Raw genomic sequence first — 24863 nt, forward strand, 5'->3', positions numbered from 1 at the left:
AAAAATAGACAATGTATTGTCTTCGTTCTAATGATAACAGATCTTGTACACAATACTTTACAATAATGCAAAATCTACACCTGTGATGCCACTCACGTTGATTAAAAAGTAAGTCATATTGGAAATATTGAATACATAGTGAAGAAACCATTTCAGAAACTGCAATCATTTTTCCAATGTCTAGGTCGATCACATTACCTTACATTTCATTACATTTAGCTGACGCTTTTATCCTAAGCTACTTACAATAAGTGCAATAAACCATAAATATTCAAATTAAGGACAATAAGAACAGTGCTGACAACACTTCAAACAAGCAATAACATTGTAAGTGCTGGTGCATAAATTAAACTCTTAATTCGCCAAGGTACAAGCAAAAGATCTTCACGTAAAATTAATAATTGTTTTGTTTTTGGGAAATTTGACTTCCAACAGAACACAGTGAGTGAAGTGAAAGAGAAACTCTGACTATCCTCCTCTGGTTAGCCAATGCCTTCTTGTTTCTGTTGCAATGACATGCAACTCTTACTATAATATGTCTTTGTTGCTGTGTTTACATTGGCCGTGTCATCCTCCCTGCAGAACTGGCTCAGACCTTCTCCTCCGTGATCCAGAGCTCTGCAGTCCATCACTGACTGCCGGCTATATTTTACAGAGATTTCTCTCCCATAAAAGAAACGAACACTCTTTGATGTGCTGAATTCCTGAGAGCCGTTCATCACAGTGTGTGTGTGTGTGTGTGTGTGTGTGTGTGTGTGTGTGTGTGTGTGTGTGTGTGTGTGTGTTGTGTGTGTGTGTGTGTGTGTGTGTGTGTGTGTGTGTGTGTGTGTGTGTGTGTGTGTGTGTGTGTGTGTGTGTGTGTGTGTGTGTGTGTGTGTGTGTGTGTGTGTGTGTGTGTGTGTGTGTGTGTGTGTGGCGTCAAGGTTTTTCAGCGTGCGTGTGTGCGTGCGTGGCAGCCTGGATGCCAGATTGGGCCTAGAGTTATGCGATGAAGAGGAGAGATTACAAGGAATCACAAAGGCCCATTCAGCCTTGAGAGGACTCTTCGGGAACACTCTCTCAATGCTTTTTTTAATTAGAGCAACTTCTCAGCACACACAAACACACACCTATTTCTCTTTCTCTCACTCATTCTGCTTTCTCATTACTGCATATTACTGTTTGTGATATGTTTCTCACATTGCTTCATACCCTCTATTCAGCGCTGCTGTGGGTGTGTTGGCCTTCACTGCTTATTACTGTGTAATCAGCGTGTGTTTAAAGTTGTGTGTGGACATCTGCTGCTGAGGGAGTGTGTGTGACTGAGTGCTACCCTGTATCAGGGTATCTCTGTGTTTGTGTGTCAGCAGCATATTGCCGGGCTTAGGGCGGCGCCAATCCAGCGCTGGCGCTCATTACATCACCTCCACACACACACACACACACACACACACACACACGCACACACACACACACACACACACACACACACACACACACACACACACACACACACACACACACACACACACACACACACACACACACACACTCACACACACACACACGCACACACACAGAAGTGCATATAGAGCCCCCGCAACTACCTGCTTTGTCCACCCGAGCCCATCTTCTGCTGCTGGCTGTTTGAGCGGTGAGGTCATTCTGCACAATCCCTGGGATTCCACGTGTGTATCCGAGTGTGTAGTCATTGTGTGTGTGTGTGCGTGTGTGTGCGTGTGTGTGCGTGTGTGTGTGAGAGAATACTTTTAAAGTACCTTCTAAATCTGTTCATAATGGATCCTTGATTTCCCTTCTTTCTGCACGTCTCTATCTGTGTGTGGGTGTGGTTGCCACATCACAAAACACAGTCAGGGTGTGTAGATTCACAAACTATAATGCAGATTACAGACTCAACGGAGTAATTGAAGAGCAAACATCTCATTACATGGAGAACACAGTATACCGCCTTAGCTCTATTTCAGGCCACAACTCAGGGCCACTTTAATACAGTGTGACAGGATGGAGGCAACGGGTGGAGGGCGAAGCAGAGAGAGAGAGGGAGGAGTGTGAAAGTTGAATGCAACCTCACAATGTTCCCCGCAGACATCATTCACCACACACACACACACACTTTGATGAGCGAGGTAATTTTACCTGGGTAAGCAGATACCTCCAGCCCTCATCCATCACCCTTAGACATAAAGCCTAAAGCCATGGTGGTGAGGTAAACGTCTCCCAGGCAACGGCACTGTGTGGCAGCAACACTGTGTGGCAGCAACACTGTGTGGCAACAATAGTGTCCGTGTTGCACGGAAACATTATTCGTCCTCTCGTCTCGAGATGTGTTGCAGCAAAGTGGGGTAATGAAGAGCGGATGGAGATAACATGAAGAGAATGGAAAACACGATAAGAATTGAGGCCCCACCCCCCCACCGTTTTGTGTTAATCAGATTCATTTCATCCATATAATGATAAGGCCAATCCACACACCAACGCAGAGAGCAAGTCACTTTTTACCTCCTCCAAAAGAGGTTACGTTTTCAGCTCAGTTGGTCTGTTTGTATGGTTTGTTTGTCTGTCAAAAAGAATACAGAAAAAAGCTAGGGGCCTGGTTTTCATGAAACTTTGAGGAAGGTTGTAGCATTCCTCCAAAAAAATGTGGAGCCAATCCAAGGGTGAAGACAGGAATTATGTTTCACTTTTCTTTACATTGCTGCATTCAGGTATATATTTACAGACTGGGTAAATCCACTGAACGCCCCCTTAGGTCGGATTAACAAATCAGAAACAGATTTCAACATGCTGTTTAAAGCATGTTGAAAGAGTTATGATAAAAAATAACCTTTTAGTGTCCATGTTGTTTCCACATTGAGACTTAAAGCTCATGAACACACTAAAGTCAGAAGTAACACTTCCCATGAACATTCCCAGGTTATGCGAATGCACCATTGGCCTTGGCGGAGGTCTGCTCTCTCTCTAGTGTAACACTAGTCTTTATATATTTTCACCATATGTCTGTACAGTATCATGCACACACACTCCTTGTGAAAACCCATGCAGATTCCACATACAGTATGGATACACTCACATGTACATTGGATGGGGTTACCAAGATAGCTCGTGATCAACATCCATAGCTCCTCTCCAGAGGGTGTTGTTTATGGAATAAGAGCTAATGGTTTGTTTTATAGGACATGGAGTGCGTTTGATGTCGGGGGGGGGGAGCAGATGGGAGACATCAGCGTGGGACTGAGGGAGTGGGAGTCTGTATACACACAGGGATATACAACTGATGTACCCTTAAAGAGTGTGTGTGTGTGTGTGTGTGTGTGTGTGTGTGTGTGTGTGTGTGTGTGTGTGTGTGTGTGTGTGTGTGTGTGTGTGTGTGTGTGTGTGTGTGTGTGTGTGTGTCTCCTATTATGTAATTTAGATAGATACACCTGTTGAATGATGTTTACCTGATCCAGACTTTTTTTTGTTGTGAAAATGAAATAATAGACCAGATGATGAGAAATTCAGTCAGTCTTGAGTAAAGGAACATTTAGGACCATTCATGTACTGATGGCTTCGGTAAAATATCTTTATAAAAGCGGATGTAGTCACTGTGAATTGTAGACCTGAAACTAGCAATTCAGACCATACAGTCATTACATTACAAATGTTTAGGTCATTTTCTCATAGACTTCTATTCAGTCCGACTTCTTTTGGGGGAGTTGCCCCCTGCAGGATATTAGGAAGTATGTTTCATTTTTCAGAATTGAATTGGATTTTGACATTTACATATATATTTATATATAATATATATCACCTGATATTCAGAATGGGGAGGAAGGGGGTCCAAAAGGGTTGATCAGCCATCCATCTATCACTCTAATGGAGGACATTTGCAAACAGTCTAAAAAAATATCTTAATATTTTTGGATCCAAATTATGTTTGGATTGGATCCAATAACTCCCTCGTTGTTTTGAATAACCCAGAAGGACAAAGGACTCTTAGTGACATTTAGAGCTGTGTGAACTTTGTACATTTCCACTGTATTCAGCAGAAAACATGCTGATACAACACAAATCTTAGTTAATACCTCAAAAAGACACACATACATAGACAGAAGCTACAACGAAGAAGAAACTACAGGATTTACATGGTGCACATTCTCATCTATTCACCTGCATTTGCTTTTTCCTGTAGATGGCACATATTGGTCTGCAGCTCTGCAACTGTTATTAATGTAATGGTTTTAGCCGTGCCTTGCCACAAGATGGGAGTGCTGGGCTGATGTTGGCATATTGATTGGATGTGGAGAATAAACTGTAATAATTGTACAAAGGATAATCGACACCATCAATGCCATATATGTCAATCTAGAATGACTCACTGTGATTTATATTGGAAACATTTTTAAAACAAATTCTCGCAACTAATCCTAGACCAGCCAAGTCTCACTAATTAAAGTACATTAAGAAAGGTAGGGTCCCTAATCCAGTCTTGACACCCTGGTGATGGTCACCCTGACAACCACTTTCCCCTGACAACGCCATTCCCCCTGCACAAACTCCCTTTAATGTACGCATGTCTACGTGCAGACTCGATATCCTTTGAGTTCCCCCGCTGCTGTCAAATCCTAACATGTCTCCTCACAGTGACACACACTTTGATCACACACATATTTAAATGTATCTAGGGCACGTTGTATTGCTGGTGGGTGAAGGCAGGGTACAAAGCATCCAACACACACACACACACACACACACACACACACACACACACACACACACACACACACACACACACACACACACACACACACACACACGCACACACACACACACACACACACACACACACACACACACACACTAAGTGCACTCTCTATTACAGAGAGGTAGTGAGCTCGGAGTACTCCACCAGCACAAATGTACTGGGTGTGGTTCTGGTGGGGCTGCATTAGGAGGCAGCATCTCTTTGTGAGCGTTTTATTGCAGATCATTTTACACATTAAGCTCGAGTGATATCATCTCATATCTTCGATCTAACTTTCTCTTTATATCTTTATACACAAAGCCTTCCAGTATCAGAATTACTTAATTCCTCCCGCAGCGGGGAAATGTACCGTGTTACAGTAAAAGTGGCATAGCAGGTGGAAAAGGCAAGCAGTAGGAAAGACTAAGCTAACTTATTAAATACAGAGAAAATAAGCACACATTAGTAAAAGAATAACAAATAAAGACAGTCAGACTAACTAGTAAGACATAAGTAACATATTAGGGTGTTGAGACATTATGAAAAAAGGATAAAAGACATTGAGACATTTATAAAGAATGTTTTTTTTTCACATTAAAGTCATCGTCACACAATACAATCGCCAAAAGAAGTCTCTGTATTGCACGTTGCATGTTTTATATGTTTCATGCTTGGGAATTCCCCAAACTACTCTCTTCAGAAATCGAATCAATTCCTCTACTAGAAAAACGAGGGGTTGTAAATTCGCTCAGTGGTCCAGCACATATCCCCCCTCCTCACGACTCCCTCAGTCAGTAAATCTGCTTTTTATTGGAGGCTTTTTATCTTCCAGCGGCCCTCTACACACAAGAGGGGTGGGGGGGGGGGGGGTTGGAGAGAGGATGGGAAGAAACGTGATCAGGGTGACCAGTGTGGGGTTTCACTTTCTTGCTCTTCATCATTACACACTCCCTGCCTCTTCCTCCATTTTGTTCCTACAAGGAATCTCAGTTTCACGTGTCTTGAGCACATGTCGTTTCTCTTCTTCCATTCGTCTCTCTCTGACCTCGCTCGGGATGACTGGTATCGATCCAGAAGCTCTGGGAGCCCTAAGTGAAGGCAATGGGTCATGACATCATCATTGTGGGACATAGCCTGCCAAGTCATCGTGATATTCAGGGATGTTCCGCTTCGGCTATGTTCACTTTGAGGGATAGAGAGAAATGGGAGGACGAAGAAGAAGGAAACAGAACATGAGGAATGATAACGACTTACTGTAATCATTTACTTCCTCATGTGTGCTGAATATGTTCTCACACAACAGTGTTAAATGCTAAATTTAAAGTAATGTTGCTTCTGTGAAATCCCCCATCATCCCTGTTTCTGTGACTCACCCATCTGGCTCAACATCTGTATTTTTCCGTCAGGTATAGCAGGAATGTTTCTCATCTCAAAACAAGCTTTGATCCGTCATACCGGTTGACTGGCACATATCCTGCCCTTTATAGTTTTATCTATCTTTGTGAGTTGTGAGAAATTTCAAAAGGTGCCAGGCAGGAGAGCTGCACCTGTGAATATCGTTTGAATTATTGAACATCCCCCTCTGCTGTTTTTAGTTTCCAGTCTAGCCTTTTAGTCAGTTTTTGATCAGTCGTTCCTATTAACACCATTGATATACTGTTCTGTGCCCAGCAGCAGCTTTGTGTGTGTGTGTGTGTGTGTGTGTGTGTGTGTGTGTGTGTGTGTGTGTGTGTCTGTGTGTGTGTGTGTGTGTGCGTGTGTGCGTGCGTGCGTGCGTGCGTGCGTGCGTCGTAAAAGGAATCTGTGTTTTTGCTCCAATCACAACGTTTTGTTGACAGGATCTGTCAACTGTGCTTAATATGGTTTGTAATAAAGAAAACAAATCACTGCTCTCCAAAAGAGGAAATGTTGGGAGATACAAAACTGAACAGTAGCAATAACCATGAGATAAATGTGTGTTAATCATAGCATGATGAATAGTAAGGAGAAGAGCGTGTGTATATGTGTGTTTCTTCACCCCCCTCTAACAGTGAGATCGCTTTGTGAATGCTCAGCTCGGGAGCGCAGCGAGCACAGAGAGAAAGAGTGGGAGGGGCACTTGCAGACACACACAATCACACACATACATACACACACACGCTTGGTAGTGATCTTGTCAGTAGCGGATGCTGCCGTTGCTTCAGCTGCTGGATGTACTAGAGGACTGGAAGTGTGTCAGCTTGGAGAATAGGATTGATTTAAGTATTTTTTTGCATGCTGGATATGTGTGTGGTAGCATTAGCTCTGTTTGTTTTATAGTAATTGTGTCATTCACTATACCGAGGAGTGTGTGTGTGTAGCAGGACTTAATGAGCAGGAATTATTTGACCAAAGGGATTCAGGAGCACATCATTTTTTCATGCTGGAGAAAGAAGGTCTTATGAGAAGGAATACAGATTGAATGGCACAGGACGACAAGATGACAGACCCCCTTTAGGGGCTTCAGGACTGCCCCAAAATGGGGAACAGCGTCCAGAAGAAGAAGAAACTCCAGGCAGAGAAAAACTTCCCTGTACCTGTGTTCCCGAGCCCCAAGCGGGAAAAAACTAAAGGCTTCTGGCTGTTAGGACATCAAGACAAAGTGAAAACAGGTGAGAGGGACGCAGGATATCTGAGGTGGATGCAGTTGTCATAAATGTTCATGCACAGTCCAGCAGCATGTTATTGGATATGTCAAATAGGTTGTTCTCAGTTCTGTTAGTTGATGTATTTGTTTGTAAGCAGGCTAGGGTTAGGGTTAAAGAAACTACTGACCCGATATTCATGAAACTTTGCATAAGGGTGTAGCATGGCCAAGGATAGAACCTGATAAATTATGAAGCGGATACTAATTATTTTTCACTTTTACATTTTTTATTGTCAGATAGGACATTTGGTTAAAGTCTGAGCCTTCCTCAGTTTTGAATGTGATCACAGAGTTAAGATTACATACGTACTTGGCTTTGTATGCCTGTGGGTGTTTGGTTATGTGCATGTGAATTAGTTCCTACACTAAGCATTTTAGCTGCAGAGTGACTATTCCCATGCTGACTTTATCTTAGTCAGCTTCAAGGCTTCCTGCTTATTGCACACGTGTGCAGAAGAGAGTTGTGTGTGGGCAAGAGTGTGAGTTTGTTCCAGTGATTTGTTTCTCCTGCTGATTGATGAGAATTAACAGAGGATTGTGGTTGAAGGCCAACTGTGAATTAGCTTTTTTTTGCAGCTATTTTCACCTAGACCTCCATGCACCTCGTATGTATGTGTGTATTTGATCCTGTGTGTGGGCTATCTTGTGATTCTGAGAGCTGTTATTGCTATACTCGTCTACCTGCAGTGGAAAACTGAGCCAAGCCTGTCCCACACTGATCATTGTCTCTGTTAACAGACCCTGGGGCAATGAAAAGCACCAGACAAACAGGTTTAACACAGGCTCACACTGACACAGACAGATTGTCAGATAATGAGATTTGTCTTTCACTGATCTGCTGTTGACATTTTCTGTTTCTCAGGCTGTTACTTTTCATTTCATGTTTTCTGTCCTCGCCCAGGACTATTTTTAGTCTTCCTGTGTTTCGCACATAGATCCACCTCGTTTCTCTTCTGCCTTTTAAATTGAAAAAAAAATAATCAACTTTCTGGTTTCTGGATGCTTGTGCCAACTCCATCCTTGAAATTGCAGTCAATATTTGTATATTAACAATGGATCCAATTACTGCGTGTGTACAGAGTATAAGGTTACTTGTTTCACTCAGAATTATCTCTGCAATCTGCAGATCCCTTTATCTCTACACAGCTTTTTTATGTGTTGGCTCATTTTCTAGTTTTTTTTCCCCCTGCACTTTAATTTTTATAAATGGTACTATTTTGGGCCACTCCGCTATCATTAACCTTGTTTCCCGTCGCAGCAGGCAGCTGTTGGAAAAACCCTTTTTACCCCACATCACCAAACGTCAAACAAATACGTATTTATATAATAGCTGGGGATCAAAGTAGAGCATTAAGAAGAGAAAGAGCCAAATACTTTATTTGGGAGTTGGTACACACCGAAACATAGCTTAAAGCTGAGTGGATATTTGAGCCATATCCACCAAATGGCCGGTAATGCTACAAATCAAGTTAATGAGGTAATAATATATCATGTTTACAGCTTGTTCCACAGCCTAAAATGACCACAAGAATCAATTAGTGCTGCTTCAGTAAATGACGCTTGGAGCCATGCAGTTTGAGTTAATTCTTCAGGCTCAAGTGTTATTGTGCTTTAAAAAACAAACCAAAACTGCAAGCATTAAACACACCGTTAATGATCCTTTCTTTTACATTTTTACTCATGGGTTGGTACAATTTTTAACCTGACAAACTGCCACCCAGAATATAACTATAAGGGCACTATTAAAACTACTATAAGCCTATCAGCTGTTTTATTATGTTTACTAGTTTCCATCCACGTACCTTTAGGGTAACAGTTCTAAACCAAATCCAAAAGTCAGTGTGGTGATGTTTTGATAAAAAACTGTTGCAACACTTGATGTTTTTTTAAAGTTGAAATGAACAGTGGTGAAAGACTTGTCACGAGCAGATGCTGATGAAGCAATCTGTCCATCTACGTTTCCTCTTTCCGTTTGAAGGCAGTCGTGGTTATAGGCCATTAGTTGCAGTTTTTGCATTGGAACATTTCTAAAAGCATCCAATGCTTGTGTCATTAGGCTGCATAAAATATCACTTACATTAGCTGGAACACAAATAACAATCAGACCGAGACTAATCCACTCTTGACAGACTTCCATTTCTTCTTCTTAGTTTGTTTTATATTATTTTTAGACTTTGGAAAATGACAGAAAACAACAAAACACTCATTGATTCAGCCTTCAGCAGATCTTGTTTTTACATCCATGCGTCTGTGATGAATGAAATCTGTCCCTGATGCGACTGGTTTCCATGGTTACGTCTGACCCTCCTGAACCCTGTGTTGGGCAGTTAAGTCTCTTATCAAAACATCAAAATGCTGTTAGTGTGCGTACAAAAAAAAATGGACAAAGCTTGTTCTAGATTATAAATGTGTTCTTCTTCGTGTGTACAAGCACATCTTGATTCAATTTTCTGTCCGGGTGGTCGATGTTCATGTGGCCGTGTGTGATTGTCTTCCTCTGTTCTCCTGTATTCAGCCGCCTCATTCATGAGGAGTGTATTCAGAAAGTTGGGGTGTGAAAGCATTCCCACATTCCAGCCCGTTTCCCTACGCATGAGCACCCATCTAGCACACAAGCACACAACTACATGAAATTAGGCAAAATGCCTGTTGTTTGGGGCTTATTGCAGCTGTTTTTTGTTACACAATGCCCCAAAATGATTAAAGATTGAGCAAGAGAGAAGAAAAGAGTGCTTTGTATTGCATGGAATGGTCATTATATGTGTTTATGTGGAGCTGAATTATGGCAATTCTCCTCAAATGTGTATTTATATACCAGTAAACCATAGCTAATGGATTAAAGTCACAGTAAACGCAGCAACCTTATGGTACATGGTATCTCTGTGCTGCAGGATATGAACACAGAGACCAGATCCTCACTTTGTGCTCCTGGAATATGTGTTATGTATGTGGTTTTGGACATTTTCCAAATCAAACACCCTGCCTGTGGCCTTCACAACACCTGAGAGGTTATTTGTGTTGAGGAATGTAACACTTAACAGACTGGGAAACGACTTGACGTCACACATAAAATGTTCAGCTATTCCTGTATCTTTGGTCAATGTCATCCATAAGGGTATTTGTTCCCCATTTGCTTTGCTCAGCAACCTCATATTTCAGCTCCTTTGTTCCTTAAACAACAGTGTGAACTCAAGTCATCATGAAAACAAGTCATAATTGCCGAAATTGATTGTCAAGCAGTGTGTCGCCATAATGAAGGGGAACCACAGGGAAGCACTGAAGAAGAGCTACTGTTAGGGATGTAACACATAATTATCCTCATCAAATCATTTGATGCTGATTACTATCTCAATTAATTGTTTGGGCGGAATAATATCAGAAAAATAGTGAGCAATGTTTTTGAAGTCTAAACATTGTCTAGAAAAGCATTACTAATTAATTTAAATTATAATCTTTCTTAAGCAACAGTCCAAAACCCCAAAATTCAATTCTCTATCACACAAGGCAGTGATGAGGCAAATGGTCACTATTATGAATGGTTGATAAAAGGAACAGAAAAAATGTAATGTCTTTTAATCGAGTAATTAATTAAATGACTAAGTCTCTTAAAACATGGACACTTTCTTATTGTCCACTACAATGGTACAACTAGATGCTTTTGAACTTTTTAATATGGATTTTGATTTCTCTGGCACAGTCCCACTGTCAGCTCATCAAATAATTATCAATGAGTGCCTGCGTATCTCTGTACAGTCTGTTAAAAGAAACAGTGTGTGTGCAGAGTGGAGATGTTGCCAGCTGAGCTCCAAAGTCACACAGATGCCTATTCATCTGGTGCTGTGGGCGCAACAACAGCGGATAAGATTAGCTCCCTATTAGCTCACTTTATCCACAGGTGGTCAGTGACACAGAGAGAGAGCAACACACACACACACACACACACACACACACACACACACACACACACACACACACACACACACACACACACACACACACACACACACATACTGTACACATACAGACATAGTGACGTCTTTATATAATTCTTGGGCCCTTTTGAGATTTTATAAACTTGTATGATGTAACTGATGTGCTTCCAGATGTTTCATATTACATCCTCATGACTGTCCGCTCTGCAGTGAGAACCTCAGCTGGCTTTCATCCCAGGATATATTGTGTTTCGGCACTAAGATGAGACATCAGAATGATTCATCTCTTACACGGTGAATTGAAAACTAAAACATTAGGACATGTTGTTCAAATAAAACACCTCCTCTGCCTTTTACTTTCACCTCCTCCTCCCCTCTGCTTCCCCCCCCTTTATGCTGTTATCTTCTTGACCTTGCATTGTTGGCTGGTCGTTTATCTTACAGCATTCCAAAGGGCTGATATTTGCATGAACACACAGTAAGATTTACACTGACTGCACACCTTTGACTGCAACATGGAGCAATTGTGACTTAAAGTGGACCTATCATGCTATATTTGAATAATATAGTGTAGGACCATACCTATATAAGGCATATTTATACTTTTTTTTTTTCAAAATACCAAACAGATCATGCATTTTAGCCATGCCTCATTTTGCTCAATTTGACAATTTCTAGCTCTGTTTTAGCAAGGGCAGATTCTGTGAGAACAGCACCACCTACAGGCCTGGCATATGTACTACAGCGTCTCCAGCGCTTTCGAACGGCAATGGCCGTGGCTGTCTCCTCCTGATTGGTGGAGTTGGCCCAATAGCCGTAGCGCCACCGTCCTGACGTCAGGACAGTGTTCAAATCTGGATCAGTTTTTATCAGATCCGTTGCAGCCCCTTTTTTAGAGATTTGGGTATGGAGGAAAATAGAGAAGGTTGTGTTTTCTGACACTTGGTGAGTTCCCTGGAACACCGGGGACACATATTCATGTATAAAAGACGTACAAAAGTGCATTTTGCATGATAGGTCCCCTTTAAGTAACAGTGAAGGATTGATATGTGAAGTAACTGATGACAGAATTAGTGAGGGAAATCTGAAAAAACTTGACTGGAGACTAGAGGATATAAAGCACGATGTATGGCGCTGTGTATAATTCAGGAACAAGGCTGCAGGCAGATTTCCCTGCCATTTTCATTACCACTGTCTTGTGCATATTCCATTATCCTGCCTAAGCCTTTTGATTTCTGTAAGCTGGGCTAAGACTCTCTCTTCTTGGTCCTCCTTTGAAGATCCCATTTACTGTGTGCCACTGTCAAAGTCATGGAGTCCCTGCAGAGAGCTTAGGCAACATACGTGGATAAAAAGAACTTCGACTTTTTCTTCTTCTCTGCTATCTTTCCCTCCTACGCCTCGCCCCATCTCGCCATCCAGCCCTGATCTTTTATATTCTGTTGCTGTTTCTCTTTCTGCATTACACTGCTTTTCATGCGGCCGAGCTCACACAGGCACACAGGCACGTCTCGACGGCGTACATATATAACAGCCATTTCCTTTCCATTAGTTTCTCTTCTGCTCTTTTTGAGGCCGTTTTCCCAGCACAGGAAGCTAGACAAACTAAATGGTAAAAGGACTGCATTTATATGGCACGTTTCCAGTCTTTGCAACCCCTGAAAGTGCTTTCACATATACAAGTCAGCATTTACACACATTCATACAGAGGCAGAGCATTTTTGGGCGTAAATTGCCCAAGGACACTTCCATCTATTCACCCGATCTCCTCCTCCTAAGAAACTGTTCTCTTACTTTCCTGTTTGCCTTTCTTCTTCATCTACATCTTCTTGATTTCAAAGTCTGTTTTAAGTCAGTGAAAAGGCTCTGTCTGCTTTCATTCTCCTCATCAATGTTTCACCTGTAACCTCATGTTCTGGCCTGTTGCAACAAAGTGTTTTTGGGAGATGAAAGGGGGTCGTTACCCTCTTCCTCTCCCCTGTCCTCTCATGCCCTTTAGCTTTAGGAACTTTTGTTTTCTTCCTCGAAATGAAAGGAGTTTAGCACCATGCAATTGTGGTTCGTCTGCATACTCTGGTCCTAAAAGTAGAATGGGAATGCTCCAGGACTCTTTGAAGTAAGGATACATCCTTCTTTCTTCAAAAAAATAAAGTGTATGTGGAGTGTTTCCTATGTGAAGAGTTGACCCAAATTTAACTTAAGCTGTCGCTGTGAAAGAAATGCTGTTATTTCAGCCATGATAGGAGCGGTGTTGGGCTCATTACTCATTCAAAAAGTGTTTTACTACCCGAGGCAGTCATAGATTAAACCAATGATAACATCCATTGCTTAATTAAAGCAGCACTAATCAACAACTTTTGTATAAACAGTGGATGAAAGGACTTTAAAGGAGTAGCTGCTAGTAACAAATCCAAAGATACATTTTACACGACTCTGCAGTTATTCTCCGCTCCACCGGGCCTTTAAACTCAAAATCTAAATCTTAGTACCCTTGTTTCCAGATAGCTGTGTTTAGCATTCATTTAAAACAATTGAAACACTGTACTCAGCACCGAAAAACAGATGTTGGATGTTAGCTGGTGAACACGGTTTTAAATAAAGCACATTTTCTTTGCAATCAACAGTTTTTACTGTTATTATAAAACTGACGAGCCAAATCAGGCCCCGCAGGATAATTTCTAATTACTATTAGATCTGGCCCGCCGGTATATTGCACGCACACCTTCACTCAATCCTGAGGATTTCCTCAGCTCAGAGCCTGACCCCAAACATTGATGAACTTGCACCCAAGATGAGATGCCAAGTATCTGGCTTGAACTAGCATCACAGAGCAGCACACTGAGTTTCAATAGATGTTTCCTTCTGCATTTCTTTTCTGGCGACAACAGGGCGTGTTTGGTTTTTTCTTTGAGGGAAATGTTTTTTTTTAAGCTGTTGTTGTAAATGTAATCATAAGAAATGACTCTGGAAAAGCTGCAGATAGAGCCATAAGAAATGAATGCAGCTGATTATTTAATGTGTAATGTTGTTTTTATACAGTAGGCAATAATTGAAGCTTTGTTAGTTCCAGGTTTAATATGTGCAATAAGTTCATTTCAATAAGTTTTGCAATAAACATTGAACCAGTCCGGCCCTCGACTAGTACCCATTTTTTAATTTTGGCCCACTGTGTATTTGAGTTTGACACCCCTGCACTAGAAACATACAAACAAGAATAACAGCGTTGTAACAGGAAAATCATGAATTTTAAAATATGATACAGTAACAGCAATACATGTAAATAAGAGGAAGGTATTACAAATCACAGTACACATTAAAGTTGACTAGAAAAAAGATTAAGCAACTTAAAATCCAGATGGTTATGTTGTTTGTATGGGACGGGCACTTATCAATTGGTCTTAAAGGCAACATCAAATTATTTGATTGCACCATGTCAACTGGATGTTAAGACATTAATGCAGCTTCAATTTGATTGGAATTCCTTCAAAATGACATACATATTGTTTTTGTTATTTATACAATTTTTCACTTTTACTTTGTAGACGTTGTTTTAATGGACTTTGTGTTTCAGTAATGTTTATAATCCATGTAGCTGCTCCAATCCCCGGTAGCTTCATGTCTCTGTCTCCAGAACAAAAGGACTCAGTGTTTGGATTGCTCAGTAATGGGGCCCAGTCCAGTAGCTTCCTGCATCGCCACCTAAATTGAATTAAAGCATCAGGCCATGTCGCTAAACAGCACACACACAAACACACGGACCTGTGTGTGACCCCCCGATTCAAAGGACATTATTTCAAATTAAGACATGGCAAATTTGATGTTATCCTTTTGAAACGAGAACAAAATCATCTTCAAATGCTCACGTTAGGCTTCAATTTCCTAAATCAGTGTCCAATCTGTAATTTGAAACTTGTGACAGTCTTAGCGCTGCATGCCTTGCCCTGCTGATGGAGAATGAAGATTAAACCTGGCTGAAATGAACTTATCCATGAATCAAAATGGCTTTTACTGGTCGTCTCTCTCATTCAGAGGCTTTCTTCTGACACTGATAAGAGTAAATCTAGTTTTCTTTTCTGCGAACATTACTCAATACTGTTCTGTCTTGCATTGGAAAAACAAGACTCAAACCAATATTCTTTGATTGATTTAAACAAATATAGAACTTGGATCACGATGAGTGGTTCAGTTACATCACATCAGCATGAAAATGCCACAGAATTTGCATTTTTTGCAGACCACAATAGGGCATCTAAGACCTTTCCTCTTTAACCAATTGTTACTGTGATATCTTTCAGGTGCAATAGGCAGAAACACAGAGTTCAGAGCAGCATTTACAGACTGACATCGACCAATTTTAAGTAAATCCCAAACACCATGTAGTTTTTATTTTGTCAGATAATTTAAATGACTTCTTAACTTTGGAAACACAAATGTACACAAACAGGAACTAATTTTGGCCAAGTTTTCTTTCAGACAAATATACGGAAAATGTGTTTTTCCAACTTTAATATTGTGGAGTTGTGGACTAGTCAGAACTATGGGTTTATTAGTCTTTGATGACACCAGCTATAATTAACCTCAACAACATTAGTTATGTCATCTAACTGGTGACAGTACACCTTGTTACCATGTTGGCGAGGACGAGGAAGTGTGTGTGTGTGTGTGTGTGTGTGTGTGTGTGTGTGTGTGTGTGTGTGTGTGTGTGTGTGTGTGTGTGTGTGTGTGTGTGTGTGTGTGTGTGTGTGTGTGTGTGCGTGCGTGCGTGCGTGCGTGCGCGCGCGCGCGCGCGTGCGTGCGTGCGTGCGTGCGTGCGTGCGTGCGTGCGTGCGTGCGTGCGTGCGTGCGTGCGTGCGTGCGTGCGTGCGTGCGTGCGTGCGTGCGTGCGTGCGTGCGTGCGTGCGTGTGTCATAAAAGGAATCTGTGTTTTTGCTCCAATCACAACGTTTTGTTGACAGGATCTGTCAGCTGTGCTTAAAATGGTTTGTAATAAAGAAAACAAATCACTGCTCTCCAAAAGAGGAAATGTTGGGAGATACAAAACTGTGTGTGTGTGTGTGTGTGTGTGTGTGTGTGTGTGTGTGTGTGTGTGTGTGTGTGTGTGTGTGTGTGTGTGTGTGTGTGTGTGTGTGTGTGTGTGTGTGCGTGTGCGTGTGCGTGTGCGTGTGCGCGTGTGTGTGTGTGTGTGTGCCAAGCAGATGGTGTCGAACCTCGGCCGCTGTTTGTACTTCAACACTTGGCAGCAGGTTCTCTCACACACACACTGTCGTCTTTTCACGCGGATTTGCGAGTGTTTTCAGACTGATTCAGTCTAAATTGGACTTGTTTACGAAAAGGGAGCTTAGTTCATTGGCCGTGAATAATGGGATTTGACTGAGGAAGAGTGATGAAGAGGAGTGTGTTTTGGGGGCTTTGATGAAGGCTCAGAATTGGCAAAACAAGATGTTGTTGTCTGTGGGCAGGAGAAACACTCACAACCAAAAATATCTTTATATATCTTACTCACATGCATGTTGTAGCACTTATATTGCTGATGAAACAACTAGTACTTTCACTGTGCTTTAATGTGTGGTTCTTTAAAACAGCGTGTAACTGTTTAAGCCTATTGTGTTCAGTGTGATTCGAAAACTTAAAGTGAAATGAACTTAAAGTCAATTTCACCCCACAGCTCAGGACTTCAGACGTAAACAAATGTAGCTCTGTTCCTCATCAGCTCACTTGACTTTGGTGAAAAGCGTCAACATGGTGACCTTATCCTGAATGCGTAGTTTTATATTTTTCGTTGTTAAAACAGCCATATCCATTCCCATGTGTTTCAGCAATTTGTGGCTGAATCACATGAGATCAATCCATTACAATAGACAGAGTCCATGTACAGGAAAGAACAAGGGAGCATTGTCTCACAGAAATGTCCATGTCTGGAAATCTTTACAATCTCTATAACTTCCAGAGGAGGGTAGGGACATGAAATGACATTTTGGTTAAAAGTCAAATGAAGACATACATTCTGATTCACTAATGAGACCAACCAGGCTGTGACATTTGGATTTTATAGAAATTGAGAAAAGGGCAACAGGAAGCGTGGATTTGGAACAGCAGCTCGATGTGAAACAATGTTTGCCTGTAAAACAGATGTCTTTATCTCTGTGGAAGTGTTATGCTGATAATCCAGTCCTCATGGGTCATGGTGTGTGACTGCGGAGAGAAACACTGTCTTTCTGTTTGCATCCATCAGTCTAAGTCTTGTGTTAGGTGTAGGTTAATACATGGAAACACTGACTTTTACAGCAAGTGCAAGGAATACCTTTAAATTGTAAATGAGGGTTTGTCCGTAACGGACCGTCCACACAGCAGTGTTAAAACAATCTTGGAGGTGGGCGTATCTGAAGCTTGGGGATTTTTTGCGAGCAAGGCACCAACAACCAATCACATGAATCTCCCGCCCCCGACATACGAAGCAAAACAGTTTGAAGTAAACTGGATATAAACTCCCCAAACAGGCGAAAACATACCACTGTCTCTGCCACCTCCCTCCATGCCTGGCTCCTCCGGTTTATATCCCGGTAGGTAAATAGGGACTGGTCATAAAGCACCGGGTGATTCCCTACCGCTAATTTCTCCTCCATTTTTTGGAATATGAGGAAATGAACTGCGGTATGTCACTCCCAGCTTACACGCCGTTTGATTGGCTAGAGCTTGAACTGTCAGATTTGCGTACACGGGATTTGATTGGCTGACGCTTCCACCTCAGCCTCAAAAGTTGAACATTGTTCAACTTTGAATCCTGAAAATCCTGAAAATCTCCGCTCGCCTGCCCACAATGCAGTTCGGCGAAAAGTGAGGGAAAGTGTCGTCACCCCATTCAAAGTGAATGGGCAGAAGCGTTTCAAGATTTTTTAACGCTGCTGTGTGGACGGTCCGTAACAGGAGTGTGATTCTGCTTTTGGCCCAAGTTTTGTTTAGTGGTGTCATGACTTTTATTTTTTATTTTATTGATATCAATAAAACTAAATATGTGTGAAACCGCCTTTTCTCTACAGACACATTCTCCCTCTTGAAAGTTGAAAAGTGACATTGATGAATGCACAGTCAGAACGATCACATATGAGGCGACAGCCAGGATACCGTTAGCTTAGCTGCTGCTTAGCTGCTGCTTAGCTGCTGCTTAGCATAAAGACTGACAGCAGGGGAGGACATAACCAAGACAAGTTGCTTAAACCACAACTTGTCATCCTACTTTCACATTATTTTTGTAGGAATTAAGCAAGCTTTACATGTGCTGCTTGGCCATTTTTGTTAGGTATTTGATTTCCAAAGTTAACAAAAGCCAGGCTAGCTCTTTCCCGTTGTTGCCGTTCTTTGTGCTAAACAATGCTAATTGAGAAGTGAAAAAGTTCCCAAAGTGTCAAACTAATGCTTAAACAAAGTATACACCATGTTGGGACTTAAATACATAATATATTTCAAGAATTCTTTTAAATATGCCTTTTTTCAGCAAGGACTGTTGTTTTTTTTTTGCTTTAGTTTACAGTGTAAACTTTACACCCACGTCTCCTCACACTATTCTGGAGACGGACATTAGGTCCGACAGAAGCCTGAGGGCGTCGGGCCTGTCGTGTCATGTCCTGCTCGGAGATGAGTCTGTGCGGAAGCTGTAGGTCTCTCATTAACTCATCAATCATACGAAATGAGGCCTGGACCATTAGGGAGACATGACCTCAAATAACCTGCTGCACCTGCTGTGCCTTTTTTACAGCTGTTGCTTGGCTGGTTTAACTTTAATAATAGTAACGCAAGTTTTTGCTTCTAAACAGTTGGCTTTTTGGCTCTAGTTGTTAGCATCTGTCTCTGTGAAACTGCATGGGAAGTGTTTGTTGTATTATGTCATGCCCTCTGTCTGTTTTGTCTGGAGGCCTTTGTGTCTCTCCAACCCTCATATTTTGTAGGGTCACCCTAAAGGACTACTTTGCTAACTCACACGCTAATTGGCAACAAATAGATGTATTATCTTGTGTTAAGACTGTATGATTGAAGTGAACAATAGAAGATCTGTCTCTGCTGTGACGCATCTGTATCAGTGTTTGCAGAGCTCTCAGTTTGGCTTTTAAAAAAGCTTCTGAGTCGATATGACAGGAAGCCAAAACAGCTCATCCTCCATGAGGAGAAATCCCCTTATCGGGTAGAGAGAGAAAGAAGAAGGGACAGAGTGAGAAATACAAAAAGAGACACAGTTACTATTTTAAGCTCGTGGTGCTGCAGCAGCTCAGTTTAGCTCTGGGTCTGTGTTTCCTCGCAGAGTCCTGAAGTGCAACCAGTCTCTCCGCTCAGGTGTTCAACCTGCTGCCCGTCAGGATCAGCAAACTCTGAGTTTACCTGTTCTGAGGAAATGAGAAACAAGAGTTAGGTTAGAAAGGCCTACAGTGCAATATGAAATATAGAAACCATCAAAGAACCAATGCATTCATTTAATTCAGTTTATGCTAATTGCAGGGATGATCTAAATAATAGTGTCTATACGTCTAGACCTGTATTAGGATAAGATGTCTTCTTTAACTTCCATTTGTTTATATTTATCCAAACCTAGTAGTGGAGCAATAGTCTTGACACCCACCAAAAATTCATAAATAAACAATAATAGTATTTATTTATGTTAGTCTGCCACACATACTGATAGATGTGTATATAAATACAGTATATTTAAATTCTCAGTTTAGGCAATAATATTTGTATTAAGAGGGAAATCTAGATTTTAGAATATATTTATTAACCATAACTCAAATATTGCAGTGAATTGATTTGACTTATTTATCATAATAAAACATGCCCACAGTAAAAACCTCAACTTTGTCAAAGCTTTTTCTCTTATACCTGATATCTAACATAGAATACGTAACAAAGAGGTAAATTGACATTTCCTTTTTACAATAAATGATAGGAAAGCACATGATCTGAGTCCACAACATAATCTGGTGTTGCACGTTTTATGATGCAGTTTTGCTCATAACCCTACAGTGACTTGTTTCCTCTTCATCCCCTCTTCATCCTCCTCCCCTTTCTACTCAACCCTCTCACCTCCTTTCCTGTTCCCTCTTTATCTCTCTCTCTCTGTTCCCCCCCCCCAGAGGAAATCAGAACTGCAGAGGTTCATGTGACAGTTACTGTACTCGGTGATGTATGTCCCGCCTCTCCCCTGAACCCTCCCCTCCTCCTCCTCCCCCCCCCGGTTAATACTACACCACTCAATAGAGGGGAGCGCTCATAACTCAAGTACACCACAGCAACCATAGAATACAAATCAGGGGAGTGATGACACCTGTGTGTGTGTGTGTGTGTGTGTGTGTGTGTGTGTGTGTGTGTGTGTGTGTGTGTGTGTGTGTGTGTGTGTGTGTGGCCTAGCATTACTATACTTGTGGGGACCTAAATCTGTTTACACAGTCACGTGTGGGGACTCGCCTCCCTTATGGGGACAAAATGGAGGTCCCCATAAGGGTAATCTGTAATTTTAGGGTGAAGACTTGGTTAGGTTAAGGGTTAGGGTTAGGGTTAGGGTTAGGGTTAGGCATGTGTTGGTTATGGTTAAGGTTAGGATAAGTCTCCAGGAAATGCATGTAAGTCAATGTAATGTCCCCTGAAGTGATGTATACATGGTGTGTGTGTGGTGTGTGTGTGTGTGTGTGTTGTGTGTGTGTGGTGTGTGTGTGTGTGGTGTGTGTGTGTGTGTGTGGGTGTGTGTGTGTGTGTGTGTGTGTGGTGTGTGTGTGTGTGTGTGTGTGTGTGTGTGTGTGTGTGTGTGTGTGTGTGTGTGTGTGTGTGTGTGTGTGTGTGTGTGTGTGTATTGGGGCGAGGTTTATTGCTGGCCACATGTTAACCCTGTCTCTCCTTGCTCTGGCAGTTTCATTACCTCTATCTGAACAACCAGTAGTGAACACATTGTGGTCGATAGGGAAAGTCATCACTATGGCTACTGATTTTGTATTTTCTTCCTACAAATCAAAGGCAAAAAGAGTTTATATGTGCAATAAAGCTGCAATGCTGTCTGAAAATCATTTAAAATACATTAATGGGCCACCCTGTGGTATGTTCCTTTCTTATCTTCAACAATCCGACAAACACCGTCCAACTGTGTATTCATCCGCATCTGAAAATAGTTCCCAACAAATGCATTGACTCCAGTTTAACATCACATAACATTACCTCAAGAGCAAAACTATTGTGCTAGCTGTTGTAAATATTTCCTTTTTCATTTATTAATGAAATTGTATGCTTAAACTAAATATTTAGTTGTAGGAGTTTTTTCCCTCTTTCTCTAAGAAGATTAAACATACTGTATATTGTTGAGTCAGTGCTCATTCTTATTTATATGAAATTATATGAAAGCATTGTCATGTACTGCAAAGTCACAGATATAAGACGAATAACTGTTTTCTTCTCTTATAAGAGACACAAAATACGTTTATGATCATTGATTTCTACGTTTATCTACCCCATTAGTCTTCCTTATCTTTATAATCCTCTGTATGAAAAGAAAAATATCTTGGGGCTGAAAGACACGGAGGAAAGTATTTTAAGAGGCACTAACACATCTTACAGCCTCACACATTTACGCTCAGTTTTCAATCTTGTAGACATTAACAGACATTAAGCTCATATAGAATGACATAAGTGTTTTATCAATCCAACGGTACATTTACCAGAAACCTCAAGACACTTTCCCAGGATGAGAAAGTCCCAGGCCTCGGTCTTGATGAACAGACGCTTTGTGTATTCCCCAGCTGTGACCTTGTGACTCTGCAGGTGTGCCTGACACCTGGTGAGATACACTGCTCCCTCTATTTTCAATGTTATCTTTGTTGTACTCAATTCTATCTTTATAGCTCTGACCCTTCCTTCCACTGTCCCCCTCACCCAATTATCTTTCTAATAGACCCAGCATGTAGGCACTGAATATGCACACACAGCGGCCATTTAAAGCGCAGTCGTGCATGAAGTGGAAACCCGGTACTTCTCATGGCCCAGTGGCCTGAATGCTCACCTGATGTGAAGTTTAAGACAAAGATAGAACAGCCTTTTGCATCCTCTATCTGATGTGCAGCTAACAAGAGGTTGAGCTGAGGACATGAGATGAGCTAATACTCCCCATGTGGTCAAGGTATTACATGTTCCAATAAGTGTGTGTGTGTGTGTGTGTGTGTGTGTGTGTGTGTGTCTGTGTGTGTGTGTGTGTGTGTGTGTGTGTGTGTGTGTGTGTGTGTGTGTGTGTGTGTGTGTGTGTGTGTGTGTGTGTGTGTGTGTGTGTGTGTGAGCGTCAGACTCTGGGCTTGGTCAGTCCACTGGGAGTCATTTATTACATTTAGCTCTCTGTCATCAGTACAAACTGGCCCTGTTTATCTCCAGTTAATGTTCTCATACAATGACCTGCTGTTTTTGCAGAATCATACTTGCAGAACAGTTGAAGTAGATACAGCACCCTCTAGTGGAGCAAGAGGTTATATCTGTGTACAACAGACAGCGTGTTGATGCAGCATATCTGTGTCTTATCCGGTGAAACTGGTAGGTTTTTATTAAATCAGCAAGTGCCTGATTTTTGTCAGTCAGTCTTGTCTGGTTTATTTGTACATTATTACGTTTTGTCTAGTGATCTATAAGCAGCATTTGATTCCAGAATAGATATGGTGGGTGACTTTGTCTTCAAGAGTAGCTGCAAATAAATCTCACAGTTTTGGTTTAAAGGTGCACTTTATTTTATTTATGAAACATTTAGGATGTTTCGTCCTCATAAAAGTGTCATTAAGAGTGGAGAAGGTGAACCTGAATGCAGGAGGCTACGGGGACTTTAATATATAACCATAAGATCACACAGGCAAGACAAAAACAAAGGATTAAACAAATACTGAGAGACTTAAATAGAAACTAACCTGACGAGAGGATGAGGTGCAGGTGGAGAGAAAGCTGAGGTTAGGTTAGGCAGAAGATTGGGAAAGGCAGGGGAACAATAACCAGGCTGATTGAGGGAAGGAGGGGAAGGCATTTCAGGAAAACATGAACAAACAGAATACCAACACAGAAACAAAATCTGCCCAGTCTAGAAAATGTCTGAGAGAAACTGGACACATAAACAATAACATGTTCACTTTTATTATTGATTTGTTAAGACGATTGTCTAAATAAAATAAAAATGTCTTTGATTTACTAACCCCGAATAATCAACTACTTCCCTCAGCTCTACATACTGTACATTCCAGCTATACTGGCTTGAATCCACAACACTAGATATAAATCAGAAAGAGAAAGCAGCACGTCAAATTACCAACATTATTTTCAATGTGGCTCTTACTAATGAGCTGTTTTTCTTTTGACCTTTTGACATTTGAACAAGTCTGTTTTGTTGGCTGTCTGAACTCTGATTGTCCTCCTGCAGTCTGACCGGCTAACCGTCCACTCGGCTGATTTATTATATTATCTTTACACACAGAAAGCCGTAAATCAGCCTCTGGGCCGCCCTTAAAAAGACACTTTAATTAAAAGTGTTGAAAGAAAGTTGTTACCACTAGAGTTAAATATATTGGAAGAAAAATGTTTGCTGTCTCTTCTTATTTTTTTAAAGTCTGGTAAAAGTCACATGAAGTAAGCATTTGTTACTTCCCTCTTTTGCACGGTTGAATTTAGCCTATGCAGAGGAATGGTGTGTTTTTGTGTGCTGAATCAAAGGCATTTAGAATCTCTCTCTCTCTGCCCCAGGACCAGATGGTGTCTCTTTAGGCCTTCTAATGAATATTGATATGAGGGGTCTTGGTTAAGAACAGGGGGGGGTGCACAGGCTGGTCCAGATAACCCCAAAATTGGCACTTAGTAAAGGTCTGCATTGAGGGGACTGGGTGTGGAAGGGATTTCATTTAAAGGAAAAGTAGTATTTTGAATAGGGCTAAGATATGCAGAAATTCAAATATATAACAATAGTTTTGACCAAATACCTTCAAATAATGATGATATTCTATGGTTGCCAAATGACCATTTTAATAATTTATCACCATAAATGTGGATTTAATAATAATAAATAATAAAATAAAAAAGTAATAATTAAATAATTATAATTAATAAATAATTAAAAAAAAAATTACAAATAATTAATTTTAAAACAATTATAATAATTAAAAGAAATAATTAAATAACTAAAAAAACTGGCAAATATTGAAAATTACATATATTTTTGTAATGCAATAATATTTCAAACTAATATTCAAAGACAATATCTAGTGTCATATCATGATAACACTATAATATTAATATTGCCCTGGCATATATTAAAAGGCCACATCACCGTCAAACAGCAGCCATTTTCTCATGCACATAAGCTCCCTTATATTAGTAAACTGTCGTGCACAAATGAATATGGATTAGGAGCTAAAGAGAAGTGCTGATGGAGGGGAAGTAAATATGAGAGGCGGGGGGTGTGAGGTGATGAGAGGGACAGGTTTAGTCTCTGACAGAGTAAATCCTCTGGCATGACTCCCATGTTGAAAGCTGCTCTCCTGAAGGTCTCGGATTA

General features: G+C 41.1%; 1 protein-coding gene across 2 annotated transcripts in view; it reads left to right on the plus strand.

Moving 5' to 3' along the window:
* The window catches only part of kiaa1522 (KIAA1522 ortholog), a 42340-nt gene that overhangs the window by 4910 nt on the left and 12567 nt on the right, over nucleotides 1-24863 (plus strand). Inside the window, exon 1 of one of the 2 annotated variants that reach the window (XM_034124906.1) lies at nucleotides 6860-7353. The exons of the other annotated variant lie outside the window; for it this stretch is intronic. Coding sequence (XP_033980797.1) covers nucleotides 7221-7353 — 133 coding nt within the window. The 5' untranslated portion in view covers nucleotides 6860-7220. Of the gene's footprint in view, nucleotides 1-6859; nucleotides 7354-24863 lie in introns of those variants that run through there. 2 annotated transcript variants of the gene reach the window in all.

Source organism: Trematomus bernacchii, unplaced genomic scaffold, assembly GCF_902827165.1.
Source record: "Trematomus bernacchii unplaced genomic scaffold, fTreBer1.1, whole genome shotgun sequence".
NCBI classification, from domain to species: Eukaryota; Metazoa; Chordata; class Actinopteri; order Perciformes; family Nototheniidae; genus Trematomus; species Trematomus bernacchii.